The sequence below is a fragment of the Vanrija albida genome, assembly GCF_041260175.1.
Source record: "Vanrija albida strain AlHP1 chromosome Unknown contig_1, whole genome shotgun sequence".
Taxonomy (NCBI): domain Eukaryota; kingdom Fungi; phylum Basidiomycota; class Tremellomycetes; order Trichosporonales; family Trichosporonaceae; genus Vanrija; species Vanrija albida.
Window position 1 is genome coordinate 3,860,729 of NW_027191420.1, and position 19,157 is coordinate 3,879,885.

Here is a 19,157-nt window from a genome sequence, read left to right on the forward strand (position 1 = left end):
ACTACCCACCCCCCTCCCCTCCCCCCCGCGTCTCCTCTCTCGTGTCCACGCGGGTCACGAGATATCCGACAAGGCTGTCACTGCCCTCCCCCCACCTGCAGGGAAGTGAGATCTACCTCGACCCACCCAACCCACTCTTCGCGACATTCCACCACGACGAGCTCGCCAGCTCCTTTGCCCCAGGGCGACTGGTGCTTCTGCCTCGTGTCGGCGTCGAAACGAGCCTCTTGCTTCGACGACAGACAATAGGCCCAGAGCAGGAAGCATGTCGCCCAGTGGGGCAGCATGACGCGCGCCGTCTCACCTCGAGGCCAGCGGTTATCGGTCAGGGTGTTTCACCCACTCCCCCGCCTCGCGCGGAAGAGTGGGTCGTCTCGACTTGACGCCATCATCCCGCATTCCAGCCTCGCAGCTGCTCGAACGGCCAGTCGGAAGCAAGCACGCACGCACGCGCGCCACGGGGCCCAGGCCAGGGTGGGGGAGCGCGCCATGGCTATCATGTGACAGGCGTGCTGCGTATTGTATTCCCAGCCGGCGGCTGTGCGCGGTATGGGTGGACCAGTGGGTGTGGAGGCAGGTGGGGGAGCAGTTGGGGGAGGCGGTTATCGTCATGGCAGCGGCGACGGCGTGGCACTGCCCAAAGAGACCGATAGCTCTCAGCACCGACACGTGCCCCCCCTCCGCAGTCTCAGCTGCCCGGATACCGGGCGGCGGCGGCGGCGGCCCTGCTCTGCGGCGGCGGCTGCCAGCTGACCACCGCTTGTTGCCGTCCTCCTCCGCCTCGGCGTCTAACAGGCGGCTCCGCGGACCCGCGGTCAGTCTATCTAGGTTGGAGGTTGGAGTGGCGTGAGAGAGTGGCAGGGTGGGAGATAGGGGTCCTCGTCGTGGGGTGCGGGTAGTTGCCGCGATATCTCGAGCTGGAGGCGTGTCGTGCGAGTGAGTCGACGACTACCCCCACTCTTTCAACTGAATGCCTCCCGGTATGTATCGGCTCGGCGCAACGAGGTGGGGGAAGGTGTCATGTGCGTCAGGAGACCGACGCCCGGCGCTGTTGAGTTGGCTAGCGGTGGGAGTGGGTTTGGACAGAGGCCGCAGCGCCGTCGACGGGGCCACATAAAGTGGCGGGCGGATCCCAGCTGGCCAAGTCGCCAACACCAACAATGACACTCCCAATCACCACCCCCGACTCCCCCAGCCTCGCCGACAACAAGTTCCCGCCCGACACCAAGGGCGACGTCCGCATCACCGAGGTTGACCTCGACCCGGTCGCGCTCAAGCGGTGGGTCCCCCCTCCCCTCCTCGTTGCCCGACTCCTAACCCGCAACCCCCAGCATGGTGCGCAAGATGGACGTGCGCCTCCTCCCAGTTCTCTCAGTGGTATACCTCTTCAACGCGCTCGACCGTGGCAACCTCGGCAACGCGCAGACGGACGGCATGGACCGGGACATTGGCCTCGTCGGCAACCAGTACTACCTCGTCGTGACGCTCTTCTACGTGCCCCTCTGCCTGTTCGGCACGCCCCTCTCCATGCGTGCGTCCCCCAGTGACTCAGCTAACCCCAGTCGCGAAGCGATACTCGGCCGCGCGGGTCATCCCCCTCATGATGCTCGGGTTTGGCGCGTGCTCTATCGCTAGCGCGGGGGTGACGAGCTTTGCCGGCCTGCTCACCGTGCGCCTCTTCCTCGGCTTCTTCGAGAGCCCGCTCCTCCCGAGCAGTGAGTAGGCCCCCACGGCGTCGCTCACGCCCAGTCGTGTTCTACCTCTCCCAGTTCTACACGCGCGGCGAGCTGGCACGCCGCGTCGGCGCGTACTACGCCGCCTCGGCAATCTCAGGGGTAAGTCGCCGCTCTGACCCGCCTGACACTAGGCGTTCTCGGGCCTCCTGGCCTACGGCGTGTTCCAGATCAACGATAACAGGCTCCACGGGTGGCAGTACCTCTTCCTCGTCGAGGGCGCCGGCACGATCCTCTTCGCCGCGTTCGCCTTCTGGGTAGGTCGGGGTAAGTGCCACACTGACGGCAGTACCTCCCCCGCTCGCCTGCGACGTGCCGCTTCTTCACCGAGGAGGAGAAGGCCATGAGCCGTGCCCGCATGCTCCAGGACGGGACGGACGAGATCGGGTCCAAGGTCGACTGGCGTGACGCCTTCTCCCCGTTCGTCCAGGACTGGCGGTACATCGTCTGGGCGGCGCTCGCCCTCGGCCTCGGCGTGCCCCTCGCCAGCGTGGGGAACTTCCTGCCCCAGATCATCCACCGTCTCGGATATTCCACCGTCAAGACCAACCTCTACACCGTGGCTCCGAACGTCGTCGGCACCCTCTTCCTCATCCTGTTCACCCAGAGCTCCGACTACTTCCGCGAGCGGTCGTTCCACGTCGTCGTGCCCCTGCTCGTCACCATGGTCGGGTTCGTCATCCTCGGCACCATCGACGTCGTGCACAACACTACCGTGGCGTACTTTGCCTGCTTCCTCCTCTGCATCGGGTCCAGCACGCCGTCGGTCCTCCTGTCGACGTGGTACTCGAACAACTCGGTGTCTGAGGGCCGCCGCGTCGTCCTCACCGGCGTCATGGTCGGCATCGCCAACTCGTCCGGCCTCATCTCCGGCAACGTCTTCCGCGCCAAGGATGCGCCGGAGTACATCCCCGCGCTTGCGACGTCGGCCGCGTTTGGAGGCTTCACCGCGCTGACGGCCACCGCGTTTGGCATCTACATGCGTTGGGACAACCGCCGCCGCAACCGCCAACAGGGCATGCCCAAGGAGTGGGGCAGTGTGGATGTGCCCACCGAGATGTTGGGCCGCGGGCCGTCAGAGCCAGGTGGGTTGAGGTCAGGGTGTCAGTGTGAGCTGACTGCGAAGCGTTCCGCTGGGTGTACTGAGGTTTTGTGGTGGGGCCATCGTGGCGCGAGGTGGTGGCGGCCGAGAAGGCAAAGTTGTCAATATCAACGATTGGATCAGCAAGATGTATGCAGCTATGCAGAAATGCACGAGTCGCCGCAGCGCATGCTTATCGCATTGGAGCCGCCCAACCCCCGCGCCGACTCCGAAGCCGGATCTCAGGGGACACCGGTGCTCGCACCACCGCCAAACGCCACATGCCCCTCCGCCAACCACATCCCCTCTTCCTGCCTCCCTCGGTCGCCTTCCTCTGCGCAGAAAAAGACCAGCTTGGGAGGAACTGAATCCTCGCTTGACGAGAGTGGGATTCGAACCCACGTCCGAAGACTGCGGATATGCATTGCACACCTTAACACAGCGCCTTAGACCGCTCGGCCATCTCGCCGGGCGTGTCGTCGGAGGGGGTAGGTGGGGTGTGAGCTGGCGTCGCGGAGTAGCCCGGAGGCGCGCCAGTCACTCGCTTGCGCTCTTGCCCAAGCTCGGTACCATGTCGGTGGCAGCGCTGTGAGCCATGTTGGCCCTCTTGTTGGCATCGTCAGCCACCACTTGGATGCCGGTGATGATGACTTGGTGGTCAGCCCGACACTGCAGTCCGCTGGTGTCGCCCTGCGGGCAGGGCCATAGTAAGAGGCTAGAGGGTGTCTCTTGCCTCTCCTCAGGCAGCACCATCTGTTGCCCTTAAAAGTACATGACGACCGACGATTATGCCCTTCGCTCTTGCAGGGGGATGTACGAGCGCTGTTGATTACCCGGCCGCCGTGTCGTCGGCTTGAACCAGTTGTAGTAGTAAATGCCTAAGTGGATCTGCTCTCAGCTTGCGCTCCAAGGCCCACACTCACAGTCCAGATGATAATGCCGATCGAGCCGTACACGGTCTTGCGGTTGCTATCGCGCAAGAAGTTGTCACAGTCTGCCGTCAGGCCCGTCAAGCGCCCCACTCACCTATTGAAACCTCTGCAATCTCGTCTATTTCTCCACTGTACCGGTCTAGCGCCTTCAGCCCTCGGGACTTGGCGACGGTGTACAGACACCACTCGTAGGACGCGCCCGCCATCTGGGAGTGTGAGCATAGCAGACGGGGGTACCGAGGGATTTTCCGCAGCCGTGCACCGCACCGGCACTCACCCACGCGCCCGTGCTCCGTGCGAGGTTGACAAACGCCGTCGCGAACCCCAGGGCCAGTACGACCAGGAACAGGCGCGGGACGTTGCTCGCGCCGATGCGGTTCTCGAGCCAGCGGTGTGGGTGCGGGTCGTCGGGGTCGTCGCCGGCCAGCGCGTGGATGAGCACCGGCGCGCCGAGGGCAGTCATGACGACGAGCAGGACGAGTAGGGCGCGCTGGTACGTGATGAACCGGTCCGCGATGTGCCCATACCCGTGCAGCCCCGAGACTGGAGTTAGCGACCGTACGGCAGCAGGACCCACGCGTGTGCTCGCGCGCCAGCTCGCTGTACGCGACGACTTCGAAGACGGTGAAGACGATGAACGTGGACACGGCGCATATTGTCACGGCGACGAATATGAGCCGCCTATGTGCGTCAGTTGATGGCCGTCGCCGCGACTCACCCCACCGTCAGGCTCTTGAGCCAGTCTTTGACATCCCCCCAGAATAGCTGCAGGTCGTCTTCCGCGCTGTGATGCCCGCTCATAGCTTGCGTGCGCTAGAGCCCATCTGTGTGCTGGATGGGGCGGTACCGATGGGGCAAGGATGGGCGCGATGAGCGCGTTGGTTGTGCGATGGATGGCAAGGGGGAGTGGGAGATGGACAAGTCGTCCGAGTGGAGGTGGGTCGGGTCGTAAAAGCAACGTCATCGGGCTGGGAAATCTCACTGTTGACATTACTCCAACCTTCCAACCTTGCGACAACTGGCCTTCCCACGTCCTACTGACCAGACTGAGAGGCCGAGAGAGAGGCGTACCGACAGCATGCGGTCGCACTGTTGCCGTGCTGCCCTTTGCTGCTGTGCACCCGCGAACTCCAACCGCCCCGGCACCACCACACGATACAATATTATCATCAAGAAGCTGTCTACAATTGTCCAGAGTGTCCATTGTCCACGAAGAAGCACACTTAAGGGGCAGCGGCCGGGTCGTGGGCAGGGTCGGCGGCCGGGTCGGGAGCAGCAGCCTCTGAGAACGTCAGCTCGTGTGTCAAATCGGCACCACGAAGCAGAGACACGAGGCACACTCGAGGCACACTACGACGGGCACCGCCGGTGGAGCTTTGACTGACCCTACTGGCCGTCGTTGATCCACCAGGTGATGGGCGCAAAGATGATGCGCTTAGTGGCACCCGCTTCCGAGTGAATGGCATCGGGGGTGATGAGCTGGCCGGGGTACTTCAGGATGTCTGAGTATCCGGCAACCACACCCCTCGTCGATGTGCCCTTCATGCCCTCGATGGTGACCTTCTGGCCGCACAGCTTGGCGTCAAAGTTTGACTTCTCAAGCCAGACGGCGGTCGAGGGTTCACCGGACCAGTTGCAGCCCTCGCCGACAGCGTCTACCTTGCGCTCAGGACCGAAGGCCCAGGAGCGGGCCATAGATCCCGAGATCTTGATGCCGGCCGCGATCGGGCCGGCAGTGGCGGAAACGGCCGCGGCAGGGGCAGAAGTTGTCGACTCACCGCTCTTGACGGGGTTGGGCGGCGCCTCCTTGGTCGTGAACGACTTCCTGGTGGTCTCTTCATCGCCTGGACGAGTCAGCACCTTGCTGGTGTCGGAATTATCGGATCGTAACTGGGTCGTGGCGTGGGGGATGGGGGATGCGGTCGTGAGTGTCGTGTTTGTGGTGGCCCCTAGCTGGTTTAGAGGACCCACCAGGTCGCGGGGACGAAGGGGGCGTTCTGGAAGGCGCCGACTGCGAGGACGCCGTGGATCTCGTCGGCGACGTTGAGGTTCCTCTGGTCGGTCGCCACCTTGGTGTAGCCCGCAACAACGCCGGTGACCTGGATGGGGAGGTCCTTGCCGTCGGTGCCGCGGCCGACGATCGCAACCGTCTTGCCGCACAGCGTCGGGCTCCAGCGGTTGATGCTGATCTCGACGGCCTTGGTCTTGTCCTTCGGCTCGCCGTCGCAGCCCTCGTACACGTGGGGCTGGGGGCCGATCGCGCTGCTACGGCCCAGGGCGCCGACGACCTTGAGGCCGGAGGATGGGTCGGGGAGAGGAGGGGAAGAGCTCGAGGGCACCGACTCGGACTTACTCTCGGGGGGAGGCTGGGTGGTGGTGGTGAACGAGATCTTGGTCGACGACGAGGGCTCCTCGGCGGGAGCGCTGGTGACGGTGAACGACTTGCTGACCGAGGACGACGGCTCCTGCGGGGGAGCAGTCGTGACGGTGAACGAGATCTTGGTCGAGGACGACGTCGGCTCGGGCTCCGGAGCGCTCGTGACGGTGAACGACTTGCTGATCGAGACGGAGGGAGTCGACGCGGTGACGACGCCACCGTCGCCGCCCTTGCCGCCGTCACCGCCGTGGCCACCGTTGCCGCCATTGCCACCCTCGCCGCCGGCACCACCAGCGCCACCGTTGCCGCCGTCACCACCAGCACCGCCGCCAGAGCCTCCGTCGCCGCCCTTGCCGCCGTTGCCACCGTTGCCGCCGTTTCCGCCCTTGCCGCCAGCACCGCCGGCACCACCGTTGCCGCCCTTGCCGCCCTTACCGCCCTCGCGGGCGATGATGGGGATGGACACGGCCTCGGCGACGGGCGCACGCTGGTCAATGGCGTTGATGTCGATGGGGCTGCCGATGGCCGAGGGGAGGACCGCGGCGACGGCGAAGAGGGCAGCGAAGGCCTTGGTGTTGAAGATCATTTTGAGTGTAGAAAAGCTGGGCGGTTAGGAGGGGGTGTTGGGTCTCAACTCACGAGACGCAACAATGACAGGTTGATGAGGGAGACTGGGGTGGTGTCCTCCCCCGTCTTATATACCTTGCCGGCACGGCTTCATCACTCAGACATCCTCAGACAACGTGCACGCCGGGTCTCCTGCTCGCCTCGTCGTCAGGAGAGACGACGATCAAGTCGTTTTGGGGTCGCAGCCTCACGTTAGGAACAGAGCCAATACCACGGGTCGACGTGACGGGATCGAGGAGACAGCGAGCGGTGGTGAGACGGTGCGTGGCCGTGGGTCGTCGACGAGTTCGTCAGCACCGCCATCTCCCGCCGTTGCGCGGTGTGCTTTCAGTCGGAGGGCCAGCAACGTAAGGGACGGCGCGTTGGGAACCTGGTGCTTGAGACGGGATCGCCGTTTGCACGATGTCGAGCTGGACGCGCAGGCTTGGCGATTGGCCATGTGCGGGGACGAGACGGGCGTCTCCAGTAGCGACAAGGAACGGCGATGCGGTAATGCCATGTTGGACATGAGAATCGCAGGGTCGGGCGTTTCCACCATGTTTCTAGCACGATGGCTTGCAGCGCAGAGACGATGAAGAGCACTGGATGCCGTAGCGATGCGAGCATGTCTTCCCGATTTATTACTGAATTGAGGCACTACCACTGTGCCGGTTGCCATGGCAATACCCATCCCTGCCCGGTGAGGTAAGGGGCAGGTCCCAGCGAGCCATGTTACCGGGTCGCGCTGCTGCTGCATGCATAGCGGTTGCTCAACCCAAATGAACCCAAATGAACGGGCTGCGTCAGAGCGGCCAGCGTTAAGGTCCCGGGAGCGGTAGGCTGGTTGTCTTTGGGAGACCTTGGCTGCGTGGCCCAGCTGCAACGCCGGCAGTTTCAGCATTGCGCTCGTAATGTGCCGCCTCCCCCCTTGACGACGGCAGACTGAGCCGCAAGCTAGGAGACGCGGCTTCGACCACGTCGCCGTGCCCATCCCAGTGCCAGTGCAGGCGGGGACGTCGGGCCGAGCCTGCAGTGCTCGACAGCACTCCATTCCCCACACAAGCTGGGAGCACCCCGGAATCCAGGCTCGTGGGTGTCGCGGGAATCTGGTCGGACCGTCACCAAGGTGTGGCGCTGGGGCTTCCTATTGTCGTGGGACGGGGCGGTACGGCGTGAGATCGCGACCAGGACATGCACAGCGGTGTCGGCCAGCACACGCATCAATGTCAGCACCGAGGTCGAAGGTACTGGTAACCTCCGCCATTGGCGCATCGGCCATTCGTGTGCCACTGCCAGCCACCTAGGCGAGTTGGTTTCAGCCGGCCCACAGCCCTGTAAGACGCCGAGTGCCAGCCCCAGCCCGAACCATAACCCCGAGTGGATGGTGTTCCAAACCCAAAGCATAACGGTGTTCTGACGCTGACAGAAACTGGTCTGTGGCGTGCCCGGGGGTGCTTGGTATGCTGGTCGCGTCGCCAGGTGCCATTCGTCTCGTCCCCTTCATTCCACCTGGCTGCGGGCAACGAGTGGTGTTGCCACAGCAACCCCCGGAGGCACGCCACAGTGATCCTTCTGTCTCTGCCCATGCGGTGCCGGACGTCGCAACCTCCGTCCGGCGAGCAGCCGCGAGCGTATCCTACTCACCTCACACGAAAGTGACGATGACAAACGCAATTGATGCGTGCAGACCTACCTCTGCCGCTAATAGCCCCCCCGCCCTCCCGCTGGTCATCGCCTCGCGGCCCACCTCCGACTGTGTCGCGACACGCGCTTGTACGTGTCGCCGAGGGGCCGAAGCACGCCGCACCTTCCCGCCGCTCGGCTGTGCGACACCGAGTCCCACTATCGCTTACCGGCCTCTGTAGTAACCCAACCGCGGGCGCTTGACATTCCCCATCGGCCAGTCCACTAGCATCATGCACACTTATCGACGCGCAGCTTCGATTCGCTATCGCGATGCTATTGACGCGAGACGCGGGCATCGGCGTCATGTGACGTCTTACGCGCCCTTGGCATGTCGCCATGACGCGTAGAGCCCCCTGGGGGAGTTGTGGGGTCGGTTATGCGGATTGCAGGACGTCTGTATCCAAGCTATGACTTCACAGTTGCGTCGCAGAACGATGGGAAGGCGGTCACTGTGCTTGCTGCCTCTAGCGGCCTGGCTCTGGTACAATGAACGAAACTCTAATACGGTCATTGGCCGGGAAGGGAGTCCGAATCGTAAGAAACGATTGATATCTCCTCAGATAAGCACGTCTAGGCCGATGGACCAAGCAGGAGGTGGCAAGGGGGAGCCTGACCAGACGGCAACGAGCCAACCAGGCGAGGAGCTGGTTGTCACTCCCCGCCCTCCAAGATACCCCAGAGCCCCACAGCAATCGTAGCGATGCAATCTGGCCCAGGAGTCCCAGCTATAGCGGTCCTCCACACGGACGTGCATGATGAACGTGCAAGTTACACGACACACTGCCACAGTCCCCGCATCAAGCGCGCGCGTAGCATTCGTGGGGCCGCAGCGTTCAGGGAGGGAAACCCACAGTGGGCGGGGCAGACGCCGCCCGCGTGCTCCCTTCCTCTGCCACCCCGCCACTTTCCCCCTGCCCCCTCATCACATGGGCTCAGGGGGCGCTTGGCAGGTAGCCGCCGGCGCTAGAGTTATCAACACAAGCAGCGGCTCCAGAGCAGAGTTTTGCTTGCCGATGTAAACCCGCTCGGTGCGCGTTCATTCGTCGTGTGTTTGCAGGCGGCGGCAGCGAGCTCCCGAGCGCCCTATCGCGCTCCGGGACGCAGAGGCGCGTAGCCAACCACGGCTCCTGTCGGCCCTCGTCAATATATGAAAGATCCAGCCGACTCGGGGGGAACAGCGTACAAGGGCCCGGCCTGGCACCCTCTCAGATTCTCAACATGTCCCTCAAGGACGACAAGATGGTCGCAGACGTGTACAGCCGCGAGGTGGACGAGGGCAAGGTCGGCGAGGGCGGCGTGTCGGTGCTCCCGGGCGAAGGAGTGCCCGCCCACCACAACCCGCACAGGTGAGTAACCTGCCTGGCTGGCTTTTCGGGGCAGTGCTGACCCAGGCAGAGGACTCAAGATGCGCCATGTGCAGCTCATCGCCATCTCGGGCTCGATCGGCGCCACGCTCTTCGTGAGCATCGGTCTCCCGCTCACCAAGTCGGGCCCGCTCGGCCTGCTCCTCGGCATGGCGTTCTGGTGCTCGGTCGTGTGGACGGCGGCCAACTGCCTCATCGAGATGACGACGCTGCTGCCCGTCGACGGAGGGTTTGTGCAGCTTGCCTCGCGGTTTGTCGACTCGTCGTTTGGCTGTGCGCTGGGCTGGAACGTAAGCGACCTGCCCTCGGCCCCGCTGACCCCCAGTACTACATCACCCAGCTATCCCTCGTCAACTTTGAGCTCACGGCCATCCACGTGATCGTGCAGTTCTGGGACGCCGACCTCTCGCCGGCCATCACGATCAGCTGGGTGCTCGTCCTCGTCGCCGCGCTCAACCTGTGGAAGGTGTCGTGGTTTGGCGAGGTCGAGTTCTGGATCTCGATCACAAAGGTCATCCTCATCTTCGCGCTCACCCTCTACACCTTCATCACCATGGTGGGCGGCAACCCCAAGCACGACGTGTACGGCTTCCGGTTCTGGAAGAACCCGGGCGTGTGGGGCGGCCGGACTGCCGCGCGCAAGATTGTGCAAGCCATCTTTGACTCTGCGTCCTGGGCCGTCTTCGCCGTCGTCGGGCCAGACTACCTCAGCCTCATCTCGGGCGAGGTCAAGAACCCGCGCCGCATCATGCCCAAGGCGTTCAACTCGACCATCTACAGGATCATCAGCTTCTACATTGTCGGCTCGCTGTGCGTCGGCGTCGTCGTGAGCTCGAACGACGACTCGCTGCTCGGCGCCATCGCCACTGGGGCCAAGGGCGCTGCAAAGTCGCCGTACATCATCAGCATGAACCGCCTCGGCATCCCCATCCTCCCCCACATTGTCAACGCGTTCGTCCTCATCTCGTGCATCTCGACGGGCAACGGCTTCATCTACACGTCGTCCCGCACCCTCGTCGGTCTCTCGCAGCGCGGGCAAGCGCCGAAAATCTTCAACAAGACCAACCGCAACGGCGTGCCGTACGTCGCCGTCCTCGCGTCGCTCCTCATCGGCTGCCTCTCGTACATGTCCGTGTCAAATGGCGCGGCAAAGGTCCTCAACTGGTGGATCAACCTCGTGTCCTCGACATCGCTGGTCACCTGGGCGGCCATCGCCATCACCTCGATGCGCTTCCGCAAGGGGCTTTCAGTGCAGGGGCTCATGCACATCCTCCCGGTGCGCGGCCACTGGATGCCGTACTCTATCTACTGGCTCCTGTTCTGGTCCGTGCTTGTCGCCATCTTCCTGTGAGTGCAGCGAGTCGAGGTGCTCGCGTGAGGCACCACTAACACCGTCGCAGCGGCTACTATGTCTTCATCCCTGGCCAGTTCACGCCGCAGGACTTTGTGTTCAACTATGGCTCGATCTTCATCTACTTTGCGATTCTCATCAGCACCAAGGCGTACGACTGGTTTGTCAAGAAGAACCACGCCTGGGTCATCCCCGCCAAGGAGATCGATCTGACGACGGGGCTCGAAGAGATCGAGGCATACACCGAGGCGTGTGAGGCACATCGCCTCGAGCAGAAAAAGACTGCGGGGAGCAAGATCTCCAACTTTTTCTTCCGCGAGTAGTCGAGTGGGGAGGGGTGGGGCAGGTGGGGCAGGTGGGGCAGGCCCGACGCGTTGTGTAAGCGAGGTAGTTGTAGCAGTATTGGGATGCAGTGAATCAGCATGGACACGTGAACAACTCGGGGGAGGGCCGCTGTTGCACGACCAACTCGGCCTACAGCACGGCAGCCAGTTGTGCCTCTGGCCGTTCTAGTGTCCAGACATCCCGCTGACGGACTGTTGACACACGCGCTTTCCACGTCCACCGCCCGGAAAAAAGATACATGGTGCATGGGATACAGAGGGGGTATCATACAACGAGCACGCGTCGGTGCATGGTATCGGGGGGTGCGGCGGTGGGCTCGGGCGACCCGAGAGTGGTAGTGTATGCACTGGCACGCTAGGCGTGTCGGAAGAGCCGAGGGCCAGTGTCTAGTTCGGCGCTGCTTCAGCCGCTCAGCGGCGTTCAGCGCGCACGCTGCTCGCGAAGAGCTCGTTGCCGCTCCGGCTGCCCCCGCGCGCGATCGCCTCGCCAACGGACGCGACCCCGCTCCTGAACGAGCGGAGGGCCTTGCTATCGCCGGCGCGTGATGGCGGGCGCGTGGGCGCGGGTGGCGTGTAGCTCGGCGCCGGGGCCTCGCGGCGCGTGTAGGCCGGCGGCGCGTCGAGTATCAAGTGCGCGAGCGAGTCGTACGAGGCCGTAGCGGCGAGCTGGGGCGGGGGGGACGCGGCGCGCGAGGCCGGGGCCGAGGGCGCTGGCGTGGCGGGCACGGACGCGTACGAGCTCCGCGGGGTCGGCGACGGCGAGCCCCGGGGCACGACGGGGACGAGGCGCGGGGCGGAGAGGCGGGGGACGGGGCCGGCCTGGCGTCAGCTTTGAGGGCGAGGGCTACTCACCATTGTTGAGGAGTGAGCGGTGGACAGAGCAGCGATATCCAGGATGTGATCTGATCTTGATGGGGCCGCCTACTACAATTTCCAAGGCTGCCTCGCATACCGCCCCCCTCGAAACAATAATAATAAAAAGCAATGACGTCGGGGGTGGTGGCAAGGCTGCGGGGTGGGGTGGGGGTGCTGACTGACTGCCTCGTTTCGATTTGATTTGCGATCGGGTGTTAGCCGACCGCGAGTAGGCTAAGCAGTCGCATCGCTCCGCCACGGCCATCGTCTATCGTCAGTCGCGCTGCTGATCTGCACGCTCAACAGAGCATAGAGCATAGGTACGACCCGTCGAAGACCCGATACCCGTTGGCCGCTCAGGTGGGAAGCAAAGACCTCGTGATCAACCCTGCAACTCTAACGACAGCCGAAGCACATGGGCGAGGCACGCGGCAGTGGCGAGGGTCGCGTGGGTGGGGTGGTACACGCCACAACTACGAAGCAGGTCGCCCCGCGCCACCCTCGCCCAGCTGGTGCCCCGCAGCCGCAGCCCGATCCAGCTCCTCGCGCTCGCGGATCCGCGCACGCGCGACCTCCACGCCGTGCCCCTTTGGCCGGAGCTCGGGCGGCGTCGACCCCTCCTCGTGGGCGGGCCACCCGCCCCGGAAGTAGAAGCCCACGAGCTTGCCGAGGCCGCTGCTGACCCGCCCGGCGGCGTGCTTCAGGCGCCCGCCGGCGGTCGGCTCGTGTGCCTGCGCGGGGGTGTAGGCTGGTAGCGGGCGCCGCTTGGTGTACTCTGGCAGCGGCTCCGTGTCGTCTGGTGGGCTGGCCGGGGTTGAGGTCGCGGCGCTGGCGGTGATGGGGGTGGGGGTTAGCCCGGTGACTGCTTCGGCGCCAGGCTGGGGTCAGTGGAGCCGGCGGGCGACGGCTTACCATCGTTGGGTGTGTCAGTCAGAAGTTGGCCTCACTGATGCACGCTTGGTTGCTTATAGCAACGGACGAGCATCTGCACTGGTCGATGCGTCGCTGTCTGTTTACGGTCAAGGCGTGTTGCGGGACCATGTGGATCTATTCCTGGAAAGGGGATGTAACAGCTAGCCCAAGAACGTGCTTGGTGGCGGAGCAGCTGCCCCAACCATAAGTACATACAGGTGGTCGCGTGAGGTACCGCAGTTAAGACATGACCTCGCCCAAGCACACCCGTGCCATGCCCTTCGTCGTCTGCTGCATGACCACCTGCATAGCATTTGCCATCACTGCCGCTGCGCCCTGGCCCGCACTCATCCCACCACCACCTGCTCAGGTCTCCGTCGAAAAGGTGCACGGCTCGGTGCACAGCTCGTAGAAGGCGGGCGGGTTTGCGCGCCGGAACTGTTCGAACGAGAGAATGGCAATCTCGGGGGGATGCTCGGGCGGGTCGCTGTTCTCGGCCTCACCATCGTCGTTATCCCTGTCGTCGCCCTCGTCGCCATCCTGGTCGCCATCCTCGTCGTAGCCGTCGCCACCTTCGCCGCCGTCCTCGTCGTCATCATCGGTCACAGACGGGTTGCGCTGCCGCTCGTAATCGTCCTTGATCTCGTCGACGATCGCAGACTCAATTAGTTCAAAGCGTGCGCCCTGCGCGACCGGGGTCGGGATCTCGTCGATATCCTCGCCGAACCACTCGTTGTCGAGCTTTTCCAAACCCACGAAGGTGACCTTGCGCACATGATGCGCCTTGGCGACTGCAATGACGAGGTAGTGGAGGAGGCCCAGCCAGTGCTGATATCGACCTCCTCGGATGAGCACCGCCAAAGGGTCGTCGAGGTCTACCGGGACGGTCTCACGGATGACGAACACCACCTCAGTCAGTCCTTTGCACGCAAAGAGCCAGCCCGCGGTCGGCACCGTGTCGTCCTCCCTCATGTTGATGTTGAACACTGCGGTGCGGATGGTCGCCGGGAGCGGCTCGAAGCACAGCACGTCGCACGATGCGCGGATTTCATTGAGGTAGCGGTGCTTTGAACGGTGCTCCATGCCCTCGGCGATACCGTTCCCATCCCAGACGTACTCGTTCGGAATGTCAACGAAACCCACAAACGTAGTCATCTTGGCAGTGGGCTTGATTGACAGCGACGGGCCGTCCGAGTGGCGGCGGTACGTCGTCGCGTTGCCGATGGCTTTGAACAGCTCAGCTCGCTCCGACGGCGAGTTGGCCAGGTCCCACGAGGTGAGCTTGACCTCATCCACGGCGGTGCAGTGCTTTGAAAGCCTCTCGACGCACAGCTGGCGGGCGACAGCGCCCCCGTTCCAGTCCAGACCTGGGATGCGGCGGCCAGACGGCGCGAGCACTTCGAGACGGAGACCGTACGTGCCCGGCACAACAGCGTAGTAGACGCGCCGGCCCGTATTTGCCGGTGGCACAAGTTTGGGTTGGGGGCCGAATACTGGCGCTTGGGAGGCTACGACGGCGACGTGGGCATAGAGCTGGGCTGAGGCCAGGGCGTTTGCCGCCTTCGAGACGGAGCGGAGGGAGACGGCAAGGTCGAACCGCGCAGAGGGGTCGCAGCCGTCGAGCGCTAGGGAGATGATGATGTCCTGCAGTTCGAGTGGGAGGCGGGGGCCTTCCTGGGTCGTCGCCATGATGCTCGTGTCGCGGCGCGACAAATGATGAGGAGGTGGACAATGCAATGTCATGTTCGAGTGTCTTGGACCCGGCTTTTATGTGCGTCATTTGGCCCGGAGTCAAACTCGGGGCGCGACTGTCTTTCCTTGGCGGTGCGTTCTGCCCCGCGGAAGGCTTCCGTCAAACAATACATGCATGCTTATCCACACAAAGCCGAGATTTGAACTCGGTGTGCTTCCCAGCTCGTGCAAGGGCTCACAGAGACGCGAGCGAAACGTGCGGCGGGTGGCCACCTCCTGCTTTTGGCTGTCCACGGCAGTTGCCCACAAGGCAGTAGTTATTTCACGGAGGGCGGAGTCGCGGTGTTGTCGGGTACGCCGGTCGTGACGGAGGTCAAGAGGCTGCTCCAGCTGTGCACGCCGCAATGGGGTCGGGGTCGCGGTGAAGGGAGCCGCTCTGCGACGGCGTCCCCACACGCGCCTGCCACACGCGTCCTCGTCGCGGACGGTGCGGCCTCGTGGCAGGTGCCGAGAACAATGGGGGAGGGGTCCTTTGGAGGTCGAGGACGGCGTCTCGCAGCCTGTGGTGGTTGCAGCGGGCCGGGCAATCTCGTCGTCGTTGCCGTCAGTGAGCTCGCGGTCAATCGCTCCCCGCTGCGGCCTTGAACCCCCCATGACGCCGCCGAGCTCGACCCCGCCTGCCCCTACCTCAGCTGTAAGCCCACCCGCCGCGCCGATCTGACGCCGCCGAGCTCCTCGAGATCGCCCAGGGCGACTGGCAGGCGCGCCGCATCGTGACGCTCGCAAAGTTTGGCGTACGTGCGTCGCCCATTGTCGTCTCTGACGCCAACACCAGCTGTACGCCTTCGCCACGGACGACGACCGCGTCGCGGTACGTGTCTGCGTGCGGGACGCGGGACGCTGACGCGCTAACGCGAGGCTGCCAGGTGACGCGCCTGCTCGCCGGCGACCGCTCGCCCAAGTTCCTCCTCTGCCTCGCTTCGGCCCTCGGACATGCCGTCATCGATCGGCCTAGCCTGCACCGGGTGGTCGGGTACCACAAGCTCATGGCGCGTGTGCTGCGCCGGCTCGGACGCATGGCCGACTGCCTGGCCGCTGCCGAGCCCGTGCTGGAGCGGCTCCGGCGCCTGGTGGAGGGGTACGAGGCCGACGTTGGGCTGCTCGAGGCCGGGCGCGGCGCGCGCTGCCCAGCTGCGCCGGCGGCAGCTCGTCGTGCCGCTGGCTCGCTCCGAGCCTGCGGCGCACCTCGAGCGCATGATCAGGCAGGGTGTGATTAAGGTGCAGTGCCGTTACGTTACTGCCTGACGATTGCTAGTTTTCGCCCCAGTCGGACTGTGAGGACGCCGACGAGTGTAGCGAGGGCGGGGCATCGTTCAGCGCCGCCGATGACGACGAGTAGGTGGTGTGGTGCCTTGGTCGTCGAGGGGTGAGAGCATGGAGCATAAAGTTGTGGAGACGGTCTTCAAGAGGCAGTCAAGAGGCAGCCAGCAGACGACCGACGACCGAGCCCCGCGACATGTGGTTATGGCCGGTCGCCATGTTCCCGAGCGAGTCATCTGATTGAATTGCGTGGCTTGATCGAGTTCTTCTCATCTTCCCGGCCGGCCGAAGCAGCTCCTCGAGGATTTATATCTAGCGACGGGCAGAACGACTCCACTTATCGCGTGCTCCCCCTCCTCACAACTCTTACCAGCTCACCAAACCCAGCCCGCAGGCCGGAGCTGCAGCCCCCAACATGGCCAGCACGACGCCGACGCCGACGCCGGCCCCGCGCCCGCTCCCCGCCGAAGTCGTCAACCTTATCGTGTCCTTCGCCCTCGCTCAGGGCTATCACCCCGGTTCGCCCATCCCCGCACTGCGCGCCACCGCGCGCGCGTACCACCGGCTCGTCAACTCCACCCTCTACGCGCACGTCGAGATCGCGCAGAGCCTCGCCCCCCTCACAGCCGGCACGGTCGAGGTCGACGTGGTCGCGCCTGCCGGGGCCGAGCTCTCGCCCAAGCGCCGCCGCCGCCTCATCGGCGGGCGGTACACGGTCCTATCTGGCCCGGGGGGCGCGCGACTCCCCGGGCTCGACTGGAACGGAGGGGACAGCGCGCGCGAGGCGTGCATCCAGCGCATGGTGCAGTACACCTCCGCGGTCGACTACGTGCACACGGACAGCCTCAAGACGCTCACAAAGCACTTCTTCCCGCTCGAGCACGCCCTCCCGGCGCTGTCGGTCTACCGGCGGCGCGGGCGCACCCCGGGCGGGTCGATGAACAACCCGCTCATAGGGACGGTGGTCACGTTCGTCGACGTGCCGAGCGAGCCAGTGTACGAGGGGGACGACTACGCCGCGATGGGCGAAGACGCCGACGAGGACACGGGCTACCTGCACGACCTCGAGACGGGCTGCGACGTGCTGTACGCCGATAGTCTTGGGCCGGGCGTGCACACGGCTGTGTTCAATATCAAGTTTACCACGGAATGCGTCCCTCCGACGGCCATGTGGCTCGGCCGGTGTGCTGGGCTCAACAAGGCCATCTTCATCCTTGACACGTTCGACACCGAGCCAGGGCACGCCTGGGACCGGCCGCTCGGCGTGCTCGCGTACCTTGTCCTGGCGATCGCGCGCGCCCAGCGCACGATGGACGTCGAGTTTGTCATCAACGCGCTGCGCGACGAGTGGCTCGGCGCGCTGCAACTCCCGCTGGACGGGGACGCGCGCCGCGAAGGCCTGCGCGCGGCTATCGCGGCCGAGATCGCGGCGGAGTGGGGCGGCGACGCGCCGCTGCCCAGCGTCACGGTACGCACGCGAGCCCAGTTCCGAGAGGCGCAGACGCCAGAGTTCTACAGCCTCTGCACGCGCCCGTGCTCGTCGTCGCTGCGTTAGTGCGCTGGCGCACTCTGTACAGTGGAGACCGGTTTCATCGTATGTTGTACCAATGTATGATTGTGGCATCTTGCAGTCGCTGCGTCGTATTGCTTCGTACGATTACCCCGCCGCTCAACTCTGCCTCGCCGCCCTCTCGCTCAGAAGACCATGCACCTGCGCCTCGAGACTCGCGATCCTGAACGCCACGCTGGGGTCGGCGTGCGGCTGGGGCGACGGCACCTTTGCCGCTGCTGCGCCGGCGGCCTTGAGCGCCGTGATGTCCTCGGTCGCCGTGTGCACGGCATGCTCGACTGCCGCATACTGGGCGCTGGTCCTCTCCCTCGCCGCGGTACACTCGGCCGAGTGCTCCGCCTCGCTCTTCGCCACGTGCTGCAGCAAGCCGTTCGCCGCCGTGAGTGCTGTGACCGTCTTCTTGGCCCTGGCCGCGAGCCCGGCATGGTCGGTGCGCACGCGCTCGACCGCGCCTCGCACCGACGCCAGCTCCGCCTCCAGCCGCAGCACCTTGGCCTTGAGAGCGACGACCTGGTCGGGCGGCTCGACCTCGACGACTGAGGAGCCGGCCGACGAGACGGACGGCGCACGACGCCGCTTGCTGCGCCTGAGCCTGAGTGGCGCGGGTTTCGCCTGCGCGCTGATGGCAGCCCGGGCGTTCTGGGCAGCGGCCCGCGCGGGGAGCCCTGATGTGAGGAGAGGTGCCGCCGGTGGCGGGGCAAGAAAGTCCGTCGGCGTCGAGTCGGTGTCTTTCGGCGTGGGCAGGGTAAGGGGCGCTTGGCTGGGATGGGAGACGCGCCCCGCCTCAGTGTGGGGAGGGGCGGCCGATGCGTCACTGGCCTCGATAGTGCGGCTGGCCGGGAATGGGCCACACCGTATGGTTGTGAGAAGCAGAAGGCTCTCATCGTCCGGAACGGCTGGCGTCAGCGTGCGGCTCGGGCGCCACTCACGTCCCAGCACGACAGTGGGGGATCGAACAGTGCAAAGCGCTCCGTCAAGCTCGCACCAGAGACAGGGAGACGGCACTGTCCACTCCTCGGTGCCGCAGTGGTACTTGAGACGCGAGATCAGCGTGGGCCAGCCGTTGCGCCCTGCCGTTCCGCAAACGATGTCGGGGTGGCTCGGTATTATCAGCAGCGGTTGCCTTCAGCTCACGTGTACAGGAACCCGGGGACATTTCGTGGTTGCTGCCCATCGTCTGGTTGCGGGGAGGGATGAGGGAACACGCGTTGAAAGCCCGGCGCTCGGAGTACTAGGCGTGGCATTGCCCACGGATGCCACCTCTCGAACGGGTCGATGTGCCCGCTGCTACCCAGCAAGCCTTGGTAGTGGTCGAGGTTCTTGTATACCGGGTC

General features: G+C 64.7%; 10 protein-coding genes and 1 non-coding gene across 11 annotated transcripts; 4 read left to right on the plus strand and 7 right to left on the minus strand.

Annotated features, from left to right (window-relative positions):
• Nucleotides 1-1,160: 1,160 nt before the first annotated feature.
• Nucleotides 1,161-2,879, plus strand: Q8F55_001579 (uncharacterized protein; the record flags this gene model as incomplete). Its single annotated transcript, XM_069350196.1, has 7 exons — nt 1,161-1,279; nt 1,332-1,531; nt 1,563-1,715; nt 1,750-1,835; nt 1,868-1,990; nt 2,023-2,818; nt 2,860-2,879. 7 exons carry the CDS (start codon nt 1,161-1,163, stop codon nt 2,877-2,879), a joined length of 1,497 nt encoding a protein of 498 aa, XP_069213740.1.
• A 312-nt stretch (nt 2,880-3,191) lies between these two features.
• Q8F55_001580 lies at nt 3,192-3,283 on the minus strand. The gene has a single exon. It is a non-coding gene; the product is annotated as a tRNA-Leu (tRNA).
• Nucleotides 3,284-3,600: 317 nt separating this feature from the next.
• Q8F55_001581 (uncharacterized protein) lies at nt 3,601-4,547 on the minus strand (the record flags this gene model as incomplete). Its single annotated transcript, XM_069350197.1, has 6 exons — nt 3,601-3,702; nt 3,738-3,808; nt 3,841-3,952; nt 4,024-4,289; nt 4,324-4,427; nt 4,465-4,547. The coding sequence occupies 6 exons, from the start codon at nt 4,545-4,547 to the stop codon at nt 3,601-3,603; spliced, it is 738 nt and encodes a 245-aa protein (XP_069213741.1).
• A 585-nt stretch (nt 4,548-5,132) lies between these two features.
• Q8F55_001582 (uncharacterized protein) lies at nt 5,133-6,709 on the minus strand (the record flags this gene model as incomplete). The annotated part of the gene is made up of 2 exons (XM_069350198.1): nt 5,133-5,610; nt 5,718-6,709. The coding sequence occupies 2 exons, from the start codon at nt 6,707-6,709 to the stop codon at nt 5,133-5,135; spliced, it is 1,470 nt and encodes a 489-aa protein (XP_069213742.1).
• A 2,924-nt stretch (nt 6,710-9,633) lies between these two features.
• Nucleotides 9,634-11,453, plus strand: AGP2_1 (general amino acid permease agp2; the record flags this gene model as incomplete). Its single annotated transcript, XM_069350199.1, has 4 exons — nt 9,634-9,761; nt 9,811-10,069; nt 10,105-11,126; nt 11,180-11,453. 4 exons carry the CDS (start codon nt 9,634-9,636, stop codon nt 11,451-11,453), a joined length of 1,683 nt encoding a protein of 560 aa, XP_069213743.1.
• Nucleotides 11,454-11,885: 432 nt separating this feature from the next.
• Q8F55_001584 (uncharacterized protein) lies at nt 11,886-12,329 on the minus strand (the record flags this gene model as incomplete). Its single annotated transcript, XM_069350200.1, has 2 exons — nt 11,886-12,293; nt 12,327-12,329. 2 exons carry the CDS (start codon nt 12,327-12,329, stop codon nt 11,886-11,888), a joined length of 411 nt encoding a protein of 136 aa, XP_069213744.1.
• Nucleotides 12,330-12,802: 473 nt separating this feature from the next.
• Nucleotides 12,803-13,244, minus strand: Q8F55_001585 (uncharacterized protein; the record flags this gene model as incomplete). Its single annotated transcript, XM_069350201.1, has 2 exons — nt 12,803-13,207; nt 13,242-13,244. The coding sequence occupies 2 exons, from the start codon at nt 13,242-13,244 to the stop codon at nt 12,803-12,805; spliced, it is 408 nt and encodes a 135-aa protein (XP_069213745.1).
• Nucleotides 13,245-13,607: 363 nt separating this feature from the next.
• On the minus strand, nt 13,608-14,930 carry Q8F55_001586 (uncharacterized protein; the record flags this gene model as incomplete). The annotated part of the gene is made up of 1 exon (XM_069350202.1): nt 13,608-14,930. The coding sequence occupies one exon, from the start codon at nt 14,928-14,930 to the stop codon at nt 13,608-13,610; it is 1,323 nt and encodes a 440-aa protein (XP_069213746.1).
• Nucleotides 14,931-15,585: 655 nt separating this feature from the next.
• Q8F55_001587 (uncharacterized protein) lies at nt 15,586-16,332 on the plus strand (the record flags this gene model as incomplete). The annotated part of the gene is made up of 5 exons (XM_069350203.1): nt 15,586-15,627; nt 15,665-15,727; nt 15,769-15,804; nt 15,860-16,084; nt 16,249-16,332. 5 exons carry the CDS (start codon nt 15,586-15,588, stop codon nt 16,330-16,332), a joined length of 450 nt encoding a protein of 149 aa, XP_069213747.1.
• Nucleotides 16,333-16,668: 336 nt separating this feature from the next.
• Nucleotides 16,669-17,808, plus strand: Q8F55_001588 (uncharacterized protein; the record flags this gene model as incomplete). The annotated part of the gene is made up of 1 exon (XM_069350204.1): nt 16,669-17,808. One exon carries the CDS (start codon nt 16,669-16,671, stop codon nt 17,806-17,808), a length of 1,140 nt encoding a protein of 379 aa, XP_069213748.1.
• A 114-nt stretch (nt 17,809-17,922) lies between these two features.
• On the minus strand, nt 17,923-18,979 carry Q8F55_001589 (uncharacterized protein; the record flags this gene model as incomplete). The annotated part of the gene is made up of 3 exons (XM_069350205.1): nt 17,923-18,719; nt 18,753-18,893; nt 18,958-18,979. 3 exons carry the CDS (start codon nt 18,977-18,979, stop codon nt 17,923-17,925), a joined length of 960 nt encoding a protein of 319 aa, XP_069213749.1.
• Nucleotides 18,980-19,157: the final 178 nt, after the last annotated feature.